We start from the raw sequence: 12,754 nt of genomic DNA on the forward strand, positions 1-12,754 counted from the left end.
TATAAGGTCCTACAGTTGACAGTGCAGTTGACAGTGCAGAAACAATACCATGAAGTCCAAGGAACTGTTCGTAGATCTCTGAGATTGAATAATGATGCGGCGTATATTTGGGGAAGGTTATAAAACTATTTCTAGAGTGTTGAAAATTTTCACGAGCACACGGTCTCCATCATTGGGAAACGACCCAGACTCTGCCTAGAGCTGGCCGTCCGACCAAACTGAGCAAGAAGGGAGGTTACCAAGCACCCAATGACCACACTGACCAGAGCTTATTGGCTGAGATGGAAGAACCTGCCAGAAGGACAACAGTCTCTACAGCACTTCACTAATCAGGCCTTTATGGTAGAGTGGCCAGACGGAACTATTTGGCCTGATTGGTGGAGTGCTCCATCTCCACAGAGGAGCTCTGTCAGAGTGACCATCGGGTTCTAGGTCGCCACTGTGATTTTGGGGACCGTCAATGCTGCAGGCGTGTTTTGGTACCCTTCCCCAGATCTGTGCCTCGACACAATCCTGTCTCGGAGCTCTACGGACAATTCCTTCGGTCTCATGGCTTTGTTTTTGCTCTGACATGCACTGTCAACTGTGGGACCTTATATAGACAGGTGTGTGCCTTTCCAAATCATGTCCAATCATTTGAATTTACCACAGGTGGACTCCAATCAAGTAGTAGAAACATCTCAAGAATCATCAATGGAAACAGGATGCATCTGAGCTCGATTTACAGTCTCATAGCAAAGGATGTTACAGGTTTTTCTGTTTTTTAATTTTAATACATTTGCTGAAATTTCTAAAAACGAGAGAAAATACCTAAAAAATGAGACTGATCCTGGACCGAGATCTAAGCTCTGATTGGAGGAACATAAAAAATGACCCACTAGGTGGCTCTGCCAATCAAAACTCCCCAGATTATTATTTTAAATGTTTGTCTTCCAAAATTGCCAGTGTATCACCTGGCATTAACCCGATTCCCTCAAAGCTAATGATCTTCTATAAAACTCTTTTAAACCCGATTCCCTCAAAGCTAATGGTTTTCTATAAATCTCTTTTAAACCCGATTCCCTCAAAGCTAATGGTTTTCTTTAAATCTCTTTTAAACCCGATTCCCTCAAAGCTAATGGTCTTCTTTAAATCTCTTTTAAACCCGATTCCCTCAAAGCTAATGGTCTTCTATAAAACTCTTTTAAACCCGATTCCCTCAAAGCTAATGGTCTTCTATAAATCTCTTTTAAACCCGATTCCCTCAAAGCTAATGGTCTTCTATAAATCTCTTTTAAACCCGATTCCCTCAAAGCTAATGGTCTTCTTTAATTCTCTTTTAAACCCGATTCCCTCAAAGCTAATGGTCTTCTATAAAACTCTTTTAAACCCGATTCCCTCAAAGCTAATGGTCTTCTATAAATCTCTTTTAAACCCGATTCCCTCAAAGCTAATGGTCTTCTATAAATCTCTTTTAAACCCGATTCCCTCAAAGCTAATGGTCTTCTTTAAATCTCTTTTAAACCCGATTCCCTCAAAGCTAATGGTCTTCTTTAAATCTCTTTTAAACCCGATTCCCTCAAAGCTAATGGTCTTCTCACAATCGTTGTTGTAAGAATCGGACCAAAATGCAGCGTGGTTTGGGTTCATCATCTTTTATTATGCGAACCGGCACAAAAACAATAAAGAGCTGTCACGCCCTGGCCTTAGTATTCTTTGTTTTCTTTATTATTTTAGTTAGGTCAGGGTGTGACATGGGGAATGTATGTGTTTTTTGTAGTGTCTAGGGTGGTTGTAAAGTTTAGGGGGTTTATTAGAGTAGTTGGGTTCATGTTTAGTATAGAAGTCTAGCTGTGTCTATGGTTGAGTGTAGGTATCTAGGAAAGTCTATGGTTGCCTGAATTGGGTCTCAATTAGAGACAGCTGGTTATTGTTGTCTCTGATTGGGAGCCATATTTAAGGCAACCATAGGCTTTAGCTGTTTGTGGGGAATTGTCTATGTCGATGTTCTATGTTGCATGTATGCACTTAGTTCTTGCTTAGCTTCACGTTTGTTGTTTTTGTTTCGGTTTTTTCCTTCTTCTAATAAAGAGAAGATGTACTTTCCACGCGCTGCGCCTTGGTCCTCTCTCAGTCCCTTTGACGATCGTGACAAGAGCAAAGAAACGATCGTGCAGATTTGTCGTTGCTCATAGGCAACAATACAAAAACAAGATCCCACAGGTGGGAAAAAGCTGCCTAAATATGATCCCCAATCAGAGACATCGATAGACAGCTGCCTCTGATTGGGAACCATACCAGGCCAACCTAGAAATAAAGAAACTAGAATTCCCACCCTTGTCACACCCCGACCTAACCCAAAATAGAGAATAAAGGATCTCTAAGGTCAGGGCGTGACAGGTCTTCTTTAAATCTCTTTTAAAACACGTTTTCAGGAACTTGCTTTCGATTGATTGTTTTGATTGATTGTCAAGTGATTTAAAGTAATCAAATAAATGAACAATCAAATCAAATACATTTTTATTTGTGACTTGCCGAATGCAACAGGTAGACCTTACCGTGAAATGTTACTTACGATCCCTTAACCAACAATGCAGAGTTTTAAAAAAATAAGCTAAAGGAAAAATAGTTACACAATAAAGTAACAATAACGTGGCTATATACAAGGGGTACCGGTACCGAGTCATTGTGCAGGCTATATACAAGGGGTACCGGTACCGAGTCATTGTGCAGGCTATATACAAGGGGTACCGGTACCGAGTCATTGTGCAGGCTATATACAAGGGGTACCGGTACCGAGTCATTGTGCAGGGGTACAGGCTAGTCGAGGGAATATGTACATGTAGGTAGGGGTAAAGTGACTATGCATAGATAATAAACAGAAAGTAGCATGACACAGAAATCCTATGACACCACCTGGTATAGAGGTCCTGGATGGCAGGGAACTTGGCCTCAGTGATGTACTGGGCCGTACACACTATCCTCTGTAGCTCCTTGTGGTTGGATGCCGAGCAGTTACCGTACCAAACAGTGATGCAACCAGTCAGGATGCTCTCGATGGTGCAGCTGTAGAACTATTATTATATTGTATGAAAAGTGCTGTATAAATATTACTATTGGTACATGAATATAATTGTTATTATTGTTGAAGGGTTCCAGCGAATCAGCTGGCTGGAAAGCTACCTGGATTACCTGAGAGAACGGAACCTCACCACTACCAGCCAATCACGTGATAGCTTTACGCGGATGCTCCGCCTCTCCTTCCTTCGCCAGCCGCAATTCGCTCATTTTGCCGATGACATCATCTTCGCTGAGCGCGATGAAGGGGAGGAGCCAGAGATGGCAGCATCACGTGTCTTCCTGGTTGCCAAGACAACAGAGAACAAGAGGGAGGAGATGTCCGTCCTATTGGACACACTGAGACGTCTGTCTCTGACATCACGCGTCCGCTTTCTCATCTTCAACCCCTCCTTCGTCTACTTGGACAGGTGGGACGGGAGTGTGTGTGTGTGTGTGTGTGTGTGTGTGTGTGTGTGTGTGTGTGTGTGTGTGTGTGTGTGTGTGTGTGTGTGTGTGTGTGTGTGTGTGTGTGTGTGTGTGTGTGTGTGTGTGTGTGTGTGTGTGTGTGTGAGAGAGAAGAGAAGAGAGGAGAGAGTCTCAACTGATCTTTCTGTCTCTCTCCTCTTTCCCTCCCCCTCTCTACCTGTCTTTCTGTCTCTCTCCTCTTTCCCTCCCCCTCTCTACCTGTCTTTCTGTCTCTCTCCTCTTTCCCTCCCCCCTCTACCTGTCTTTCTGTCTCTCTCTCCTCTTTCCCTCTCCCTCTCTACCTGTCTTTCTGTCTCTCTCTCCTCTTTCCCTCTCCCTCTCTACCTGTCTTTCTGTCTCTCTCTCCTCTTTCCCTGTCCCTCTACCTGTCTTTCTGTCTCTCTCTCCTCTTTCCCTCTCCCTCTCTACCTGTCTTTCTGTCTCTCTCTCCTCTTTCCCTCTCCCTCTACCTGTCTTTCTGTCTCTCTCCTCCTCTTTCCCTCTCCCTCTACCTGTCTTTCTGTTTCTCTCCTCCTCTTTCCCTCTCCCTCTCTACCTGTCTTTCTGTCTCTCTCCTCTTTCCCTCCCCCTCTCTACCTGTCTTTCTGTCTCTCTCCTCTTTCCCTCCCCCCTCTACCTGTCTTTCTGTCTCTCTCCTCTTTCCCTCTCCCTCTCTACCTGTCTTTCTGTCTCTCTCTCCTCTTTCCCTCCCCCTCTCTACCTGTCTTTCTGTCTCTCTCTCCTCTTTCCCTCCCCCTCTCTACCTGTCTTTCTGTCTCTCTCCTCTTTCCCTCTCCCCCTTCTCTACCTGTCTTTCTGTCTCTCTCCTCCTCTTTCCCTCTCTCCCTCTCTACCTGTCTTTCTGTCTCTCTCTCCTCTTTCCCTCTCCCCCTTCTCTACCTGTCTTTCTGTCTCTCTCTCCTCTTTCCCTCTCCCTCTCTACCTGTCTTTCTGTCTCTCTCCTCCTCTTTCCCTCTCCCTCTACCTGTCTTTCTGTCTCTCCCCCTCTACCTCTCTCTCCTCTTTCCCTCTCCCCCTTCTCTACCTGTCTTTCTGTCTCTCTCTCCTCTTTCCCTCTCCCTCTCTACCTGTCTTTCTGTCTCTCCTCCTCTTTCCCTCCCCCTTTCTACCTGTCTCTCTGTCTCTCCCCTCTCCCCCTCTCTACCTGTCTTTCTGTCTCTCTCCTCTTTCCCTCTCCCCCTCTACCTCTCTCTCTCCTCTTTCCCTCTCCCCTTCTCTACCTGTCTTTCTGTCTCTCTCTCCTCTTTCCCTCTCCCTCTCTACCTGTCTTTCTGTCTCTCCTCCTCTTTCCCTCCCCCTCTCTACCTGTCTCTCTGTCTCTCCCCTCTCCCCCTCTCTACCTGTCTTTCTGTCTCTCTCCTCTTTCCCTCTCCCCCTCTACCTCTCTCTCTCCTCTTTCCCTCTCCCCTTCTCTACCTGTCTTTCTGTCTCTCTCCTCTTTCCCTCTCCCCCTCTCTACCTCTCTCTCCTCCTCTTTCCCTCCCCTCTCTCTACCCCACTCTCTACCTGTCTCTCCTCTTCTTTCCCCCCCTCTCTGTCTCTCGCTCCTCCTCTTTCCCTCTCCCCCCTCTCTACCTCTTCCCCTTCCCCTCTACCTGTCTTTCTGTCTCTCTCCTCCTCCCACCCCTCTCTACCTCTCTCTCCTCTTCTTTCCCTCTACCCCCTCTCTACCTGTCATTCTACCTCTCTCTTTCCCTCCCTCCTCTCCTCCTCTTTCCCTCTCCCCCTCTACCTCTCTCTCCTCCTCTTCACCTAACCCCCCTCTCTACTTCTCCCCTCCTCTTTCCCTCTCCCCCTCTACCTCTCTATCTTCTTTCTCTCTCCCCATCTCTACCTCTCTTTCTGTCTCTCCACCTCTTTCCCTCTCACCCCCTCTCTCTCCTTCTTTTTATCTTCCTTTCTCTCTCTGTTTCTCTGTTTCTTTCCTCCTCTCTCTGTTTCTCTCTTTCTCTCCTCCTCTCTCTGTTTCTCTCCTCCTCTCTCTCTTTCTCTCCTCCTCTCTCTGTTTCTCTCTTTCTCTCCTCCTCTCTCTGTTTCTCTCCTCCTCTCTCTGTTTCTCTCCTCCTCTCCTCCTCTCTCTGTTTCTCTCTTTCTCTCCTCCTCTCTCTGTTTCTCTCCTCCTCTCTCTCTTTCTCTCCTCCTCTCTCTGTTTCGCTCTTTCTCTCCTCCTCTCTCTGTTTCTCTCCTCCTCTCTCTGTTTCTCTCATCCTCTCTCTCTTTCTCTCCTCCTCTCTCTGTTTCTCTCTTTCTCTCCTCCTCTCTCTAGGTATGCTACAGCGGTGAGCTCTCCTCTGCGCCACTCCCTGATGGCGGTGTTGTTCCTGCTGGGTCTGTCGTCTCTAGCGGTGGTGGAGCCCCTAGTGGCAGTGTGGCTCAGTCTCACCCTCCTCTCTGTCCAGTTTGGTGTTCTGGGCTTCATGACTCTGTGGGGCGTGGAGCTCGACTGCGTGTCTGTGTTATGTCTGATTTCAGCACTGGGTCACTCTGCAGACTGCTGTGGTCCTCTACTGGCCACCTTCTCCTCTGGCCGGGGGGACAGCCGGACCGTGTGGGTCAGACTGGCGTTGGAGAGACATGGCGTCCCCTCTCTACAGACGTTGATCTGCTACACCGCAGCGCTGCTCCCTCTGGCCGCCGTACACTCCAACCTTACACGCTCGCTGTTCCGTTGCCTAGTGCTGACGGCGTTCTGTTCAGCGCTACATGCCTTGGCCTTCCTGCCCACGCTGCTCACCTTCCTGCCACCCGCCAAGAAGACAGGAAGTAGACAGGGAGACAGGGGGGAAGGGGAGGGGCTTAGAGAGGAAGTGGAGTGTGTGGAGATGGTTGACAGCACCAGGGTGGTCGATCAGATCACCACCGTCTGACCAACAGGATGTGATGTCACAGGTTTTGATGGGGTCACTGAGGATATGTTACCATGGCTACTGGCCTCTGTTGGCTGACACCTCACGGGGTGTAGCCAATCAGAGCAAGGAATCAACATGTTGCGTTTTCACATAGAGAGAGAGAAAGAAAGTGAGAGGTAGAGAGGAAGAGAGAGGAAGAGAGAGAAAGAGAGAGAAAGAGAGAGAGAGAGAGAGAGAGGAAGAGAGAGAGAGAAAGAGAGAGAGAGAAAGAGAGAGAGACAGAGAGAGAGAGAGAGAGAGAGAGAGAGAGAGAGAGAGAGAGAGAGAGGGAGAGAGAGAGAGGAAGAGAGAGAGAGAGAGAGAGAGAGAGAGAGAGAGAGAGAGAGAGAGAGACAGAGCAAGAGAGACAGAGGAGGGAGAGAGAGAGAGAGAGAGAGGGAGAGAGGTAGAGAGGAAGAGAGAGAGAGAGAGAGGAAGAGAGAGAGAGAGAGAGAGAGAGAGAGAGAGAGAGAGAGAGAGGAAGAGAGAGAGAGAGAGAGAGAGGAAGAGAGAGAGAGAGAGAGAGGAAGAGAGAGAGAGAGAGAGGTAGAGAGGAAGAGAGAGAGAGAGAGGAAGAGAGAGAGAGAGAGAGAGAGGAAGAGAGAGAGAGAGAGAGAGAAAGAAAGTGAGAGGTAGAGAGGAAGAGAGAGAGAGAGAGAGATAGAGAGAGAGAGAAAGAGAAAGAGAGAGAGAAAGAAAGTGAGAGGAAGAGAGAGAGAGAGAGAGAGGGTGAGAAAGAGAGACAGAGAGAGAGAGAGAGAGAGGGTGAGAAAGAGAGACAGAGAGAGAGAGAGAAAGAGAGAGAGGTAGAGAGGGAGAGAGAGAGAGAGGTAGAGAGGGAGAGAGAGAGACAGAGAGAGAAAGAAAGTGAGAGGTAGAGAGGAAGAGAGAGAGAGAGAAAGAGAGAAAGAGAGAGAGAGAGAGAGAGAGACAGAGAGAGAAAGAGAGGGTGAGAAAGTCAGATGAGAGACAGGCAGGGAGAGAGAAAGAAAGTGGAAGGGAGAAAAAGTCAGAGGGAGAGGTAGAGAGAAAGAGAGTGAGACACAGAGTGAGACAGAGAGGGTGGAGTAAGATAGAGAGAAAATGGAGAGGTGCTTTGTTTCCATGGTTACTCTCTTCTTGCCTCTTGTTGCAGTGTCATACAGTTATCAGGACATGCCCCCCCCCCCCCATTTTTTGCAGTCTGTATCTACTGCAGACTGGATCTACTGAAGACTGGATCCACTACAGTCTGGATCTACTGCAGACTAGATCTACTGAACACTGGATCTACTGCAGTTTGGATCTACCACAGTCTGGATCTACTGAACACTGGATCTACTGCAGACTGGATCTACTGAACACTGGATCTACTGCAGACTGGATCTACTGAACACTGGATCTACTGAACACTGGATCTGCTGCAGACTGGATCTACTGAACACTGGATCTACTGCAGACTGGATCTACTGAACACTGGATCTACTGCAGACTGGATCTACTGAACACTGGATCTACTGCAGACTGGATCTACTGCAGACTGGATCTACTGCAGACTGGATCTACTACAGTCTGGATCTACTGCACACTGGATCTACTGCAGACTGGATCTACTGAACACTGGATCCACTACAGTCTGGATCTACTGAACACTGGATCCACTACAGTCTGGATCTACTGCAGACTAGATCTACTGCAGACTGGATCTACTGAACACTGGTTCTACTGCAGTCTGGATCTACTGCAGACTGGATCTACTGAACACTGGATCTACTGAACACTGGATCTACTGCAGTCTGGATCTACTGCACACTGGATCTACTGCACACTGGATCTACTGCAGACTGGATCTACTGCAGACTGGATCTACTGAACACTGGATCTACTGAACACTGGGTCTACTGCAGTCTGGATCTACTGCAGACTGGATCTACTACAGTCTGGATCTACTACAGTCTGGATCTACTACAGTCTGGATCTACTGAACACTGGATCTACTGAACACTGGGTCTACTGCAGTCTGGATCTACTGCAGACTGGATCTACTGAACACTGGATCTACTGCAGACTGGATCTACTACAGTCTGGATCTACTACAGTCTGGATCTACTGAACACTGGTTCTACTGCAGACTGGATCTACTGCAGACTGGATCTACTACAGTCTGGATCTACTGAACACTGGATCTACTGAACACTGGTTCTACTGCAGACTGGATCTACTGCAGACTGGATCTACTACAGTCTGGATCTACTGAACACTGGATCTACTGCAGACTGGATCTACTACAGTCTGGATCTACTGAACACTGGATCTACTGCAGACTGGATCTACTGAACACTGGATCTACTGCAGACTGGATCTACTACAGTCTGGATCTACTGAACACTGGATCTACTGCAGACTGGATCTACTACAGTCTGGATCTACTGAACACTGGATCTACTGCAGACTGGATCTACTACAGTCTGGATCTACTGAACACTGGATCTACTGCAGACTGGATCTACTGCAGTCTGGGTCTACTGCAGTCTGGATCTACTGCAGACTGGATCTACTGCAGACTGGATCTACTATGGTCTCACAGAGACTTTGACGTCAATAAGAGTTTCCTGTATCAAGGGAGGAAAGGTTTTAGTGATGTCAGAAACCCTTCATGAACTATTGTCCAATCAGAGACTTCTAACCCTGTATGAGAGGGATGTCAGTCAGTTGTCATAGTAACTAATGACCTGTGGAACACTGTGTATGTTACATTCACCGGGGAATCATCTGTTTATCCCAAACTCCAAAAAATACCGTATCACAGGTAAAAGAGGACCAGTGATACCGTATAGAGCTCTAGAGTGGAGGTGTCATAATACCCATAAAACCTGGTGGTCAAACAGGGAAATGGTTCAAATAGTTTTTCCACCATTCATTTTTCTCATAGGGAATTTAGAAACACTTATAATGAGGGCTATGTTTCATGTAGGCTTACCCTGGCGTGACGTTTTGATAACCATGTAAAGACAAGGGGACTTTAAGCATGTAGGCTTACCCTGGCGTGACGTTTTGATAACCATGTAAAGACAAGGGGACTTTAAGCATGTAGGCTTACCCTGGCGTGACGTTTTGATAACCATGTAAAGACAAGGGGACTTTTAGCAATATATTAGGCTCTATTTACTCTCAGATTCAAATAAAATGCTAATCAGCATCAAAGATGCACGTCATCTCTAGCGGACACATTTGCTAACAGGTATTGTGTCAATTTAAAACTTATACAAGACCGTTCACAGAATTGTCCATTTAAAGAAATATATCCTATGTATTCATTACTACATTTAGCCAACATTAGATATTTAACCCAGAGATTCGTACCTTTGCCTCGATTTGGCAGTCTCATCCAGATCATCATGGCCTTTGTAGTTCTTTATGATAGCCACATTAGCAGCTAATAAGCATTTCATTTTTTGGGGGGGGGGGGGAGTTAATATATTGATAAAAGTCACCTTGTCCTAGAGAGATCAGCTCAGAAAAAGTCACTCCAGGGTAGGCCTACACAGCCCTTTAAGTGTTTCTAAATCCCCTATGGGAAAAAGGAATGGTGGAAAAACTACTGGAACCATTTCTCTGTTTGACTTGTAGGTTTTATGGGGGTTATGACTTATACTGTGGTACTCTATCATTAAGCAGTAAGGCACGAGGGGATGTGGTATATGACCAATATGCCACGGCTAAGGGCTGTACTTATGCACGACGCATTGCGGAGGCATAGACACAGCCCTTAGCCGTGGTATATCTTCCATATACCACAAGCTGCCTTATTGCTATTATAAACTGGCTACCAACATAATTAGAGCAGTAAAAATACATGTTTTGTCATACCTGTGGTATACGGTCTGATATACCACGGCTGTCAGCCAATCAGCATTCAGGGCTCGAACCACCCAGCTTATTACAGGTATAGAGGACCAGTGATACCGTATTACAGGTAAAAGAGGACCAGTAATACCGAATTACAGGTAATAGAGGAGCAGTATACCATATTACAGGTAATAGAGGACCATTGATACCGAATTACAGGTAATAGAGGAGCAGTATACCATATTACAGGTAATAGAGGAGCAGTGATACCGTATTACAGGTAATAGAGGACCAGTGATACCGTATTACAGGTAATAGAGGACCAGTGATACCATATTACAGGTAACAGAGGAGCAGTGATACCGAATTACAGGTAATAGAGGAGCAGTGATACCATATTACAGGTAATAGAGGACCAGTGATACCATATTACAGGTAACAGAGGAGTAGTGATACCATATTACAGGTAATAGAGAAGCAGTGATAGCATATTACAGGTAACAGAGGAGTAGTGATACCATATTACAGGTAATAGAGGAGCAGTGATAATATTACCGATAATAGAAGAGCAGTGATAGTATTACACATAATGGAGGATCAGTGAAACTCTGTTACAGATAATAGAGGAGCAGTGATACAGTATTACAGGTAATAGAGGAGCAGTGATAGTATTACACATAATGGAGGATCAGTGATACAGTATTACAGATAATAGAGGAGCAGTGATACAGTATTACAGGTAATAGAGGAGCAGTGATATACGGCATGTATTACAGATAATAGAGGAGCAGTGATAGTATTACAGATAATAGAGGAGTAATGATAGTATTACAGATAATAGAGGAGCAGTGATAATGTGTTACAGGTAATAGAAGAGCAGTGATACAGTATTACAGGTAATAGAGGAGCAGTGATGCCGTATTACAGTTAATAGAAGAGCAGTGATAGTATTACAGATAATAGAGGAGTAGTGATAGTGTTACACATAATGGAGGAGCAGTGATACAGTATTACAGGTAATAGAGGAGCAGTGATGCCGTATTACAGTTAATAGAAGAGCAGTGATAGTATTACAGATAATATAGGAGCAGTGATACTATTACACATAATGGATGATCAGTGAAACTGTGTTACAGGTAATAGATGAGCAGTGATGTACGGCATGTATTACAGATAATAGAGGAGCAGTGATAGTATTACAGATAATAGAGGAGCAGTGATAATGTGTTACAGATAATAGAGGAGCAGTGATACAGTATTACAGGTAATAGATGAGCAGTGATGTACGGCATGTATTACAGATAATAGAGGAGCAGTGATAGTATTACAGATAATAGAGGAGCAGTGATAATGTGTTACAGATAATAGAGGAGCAGTGATACAGTATTACAGGTAATAGAGGAGCAGTGATGTACGGCATGTATTACAGATAATAGAGGAGTAGTGATAGTATTACAGATAATAGAGGAGTAATGATAGTATTACAGATAATAGAGGAGCAGTGATACAGTATTACAGATAATAGAGGAGCAGTGATACAGTATTACAGGTAATAGAGGAGCAGTGATGCCGTATTACAGTTAATAGAAGAGCAGTCATAGTATTACAGATAATAGAGGAGTAGTGATAGTATTACAGGTAATAGAGGAGCAGTGATGTACGGCATGTATTACAGATAATAGAGGAGCAGTGATAGTATTACAGATAATAGAGGAGTAGTGATACAGTATTACAGATAATAGAAGAGCAGTGATACAGTTTTACAGGTAATAGAGGAGCAGTGATACAGTATTACAGATAATAGAGGAGCAGTGATACAGTATTACAGGTAATAGAGGAGCAGTGATGTACGGCATGTATTACAGATAATAGAGGAGCAGTGATAGTATTACAGATAATAGAGGAGCAGTGATACAGTATTACAGGTAATAGAGGAGCAGTGATGTACGGCATGTATTACAGATAATAGAGGAGCAGTGATAGTATTACAGATAATAGAGGAGTAATGTGCAGAAAACCGAAACAGTACCGTGTGGTGAAAAAACACTAACACGGCAACAAACACCCACAAAACACACGTGAAACCCAGGCTGCCTAAGTATGATTCTCAATCAGGGACAACGATTGACAGCTGCCTCTGATTGAGAATCATACCAGGCCGAACACAAAATCCCAACATAGAAAATCACACATAGACAACCCACCCAACTCACGCCCTGACCATACTAAATAAATACAAAACAAGGGAAAACAGGTCAGGAACGTGACAGGAGCAGTGATAGCATATTACAGCTAACAGAGGAGTAGTGATACCATATTACAGGTAATAGAGGAGCAGTGATAGTATTACAGATAGAAGAGCAGTGATAGTATTACAGGTAATAGAAGAGCAGTGATAGTATTAGAGACAGCAGAGGAGAAGTGATGTACGGTATGTATTACAGCTAACAGAGGGTCAGTGCTACCATATTACAGGTAATAGAGGAGCAGTGATGTACGGTATGTATTACAGC

At 45.2% G+C, this 12,754-nt stretch overlaps 1 protein-coding gene across 1 annotated transcript in view; it reads left to right on the forward strand.

The window, feature by feature from the left end:
- Positions 1-6,392, forward strand: part of ptchd1 (patched domain containing 1) — a 92,772-nt gene extending 86,380 nt beyond the window's left edge. Inside the window, exons 12-13 of the mRNA XM_038996846.1 lie at positions 3,131-3,467; positions 5,792-6,392. Of these exons, the coding sequence (XP_038852774.1) occupies positions 3,131-3,467; positions 5,792-6,392 (938 nt within the window). The remainder of the gene's footprint in view (positions 1-3,130; positions 3,468-5,791) is intronic.
- Positions 6,393-12,754: the final 6,362 nt, after the last annotated feature.

This window comes from Salvelinus namaycush, chromosome 7, assembly GCF_016432855.1.
Source record: "Salvelinus namaycush isolate Seneca chromosome 7, SaNama_1.0, whole genome shotgun sequence".
Taxonomy (NCBI): domain Eukaryota; kingdom Metazoa; phylum Chordata; class Actinopteri; order Salmoniformes; family Salmonidae; genus Salvelinus; species Salvelinus namaycush.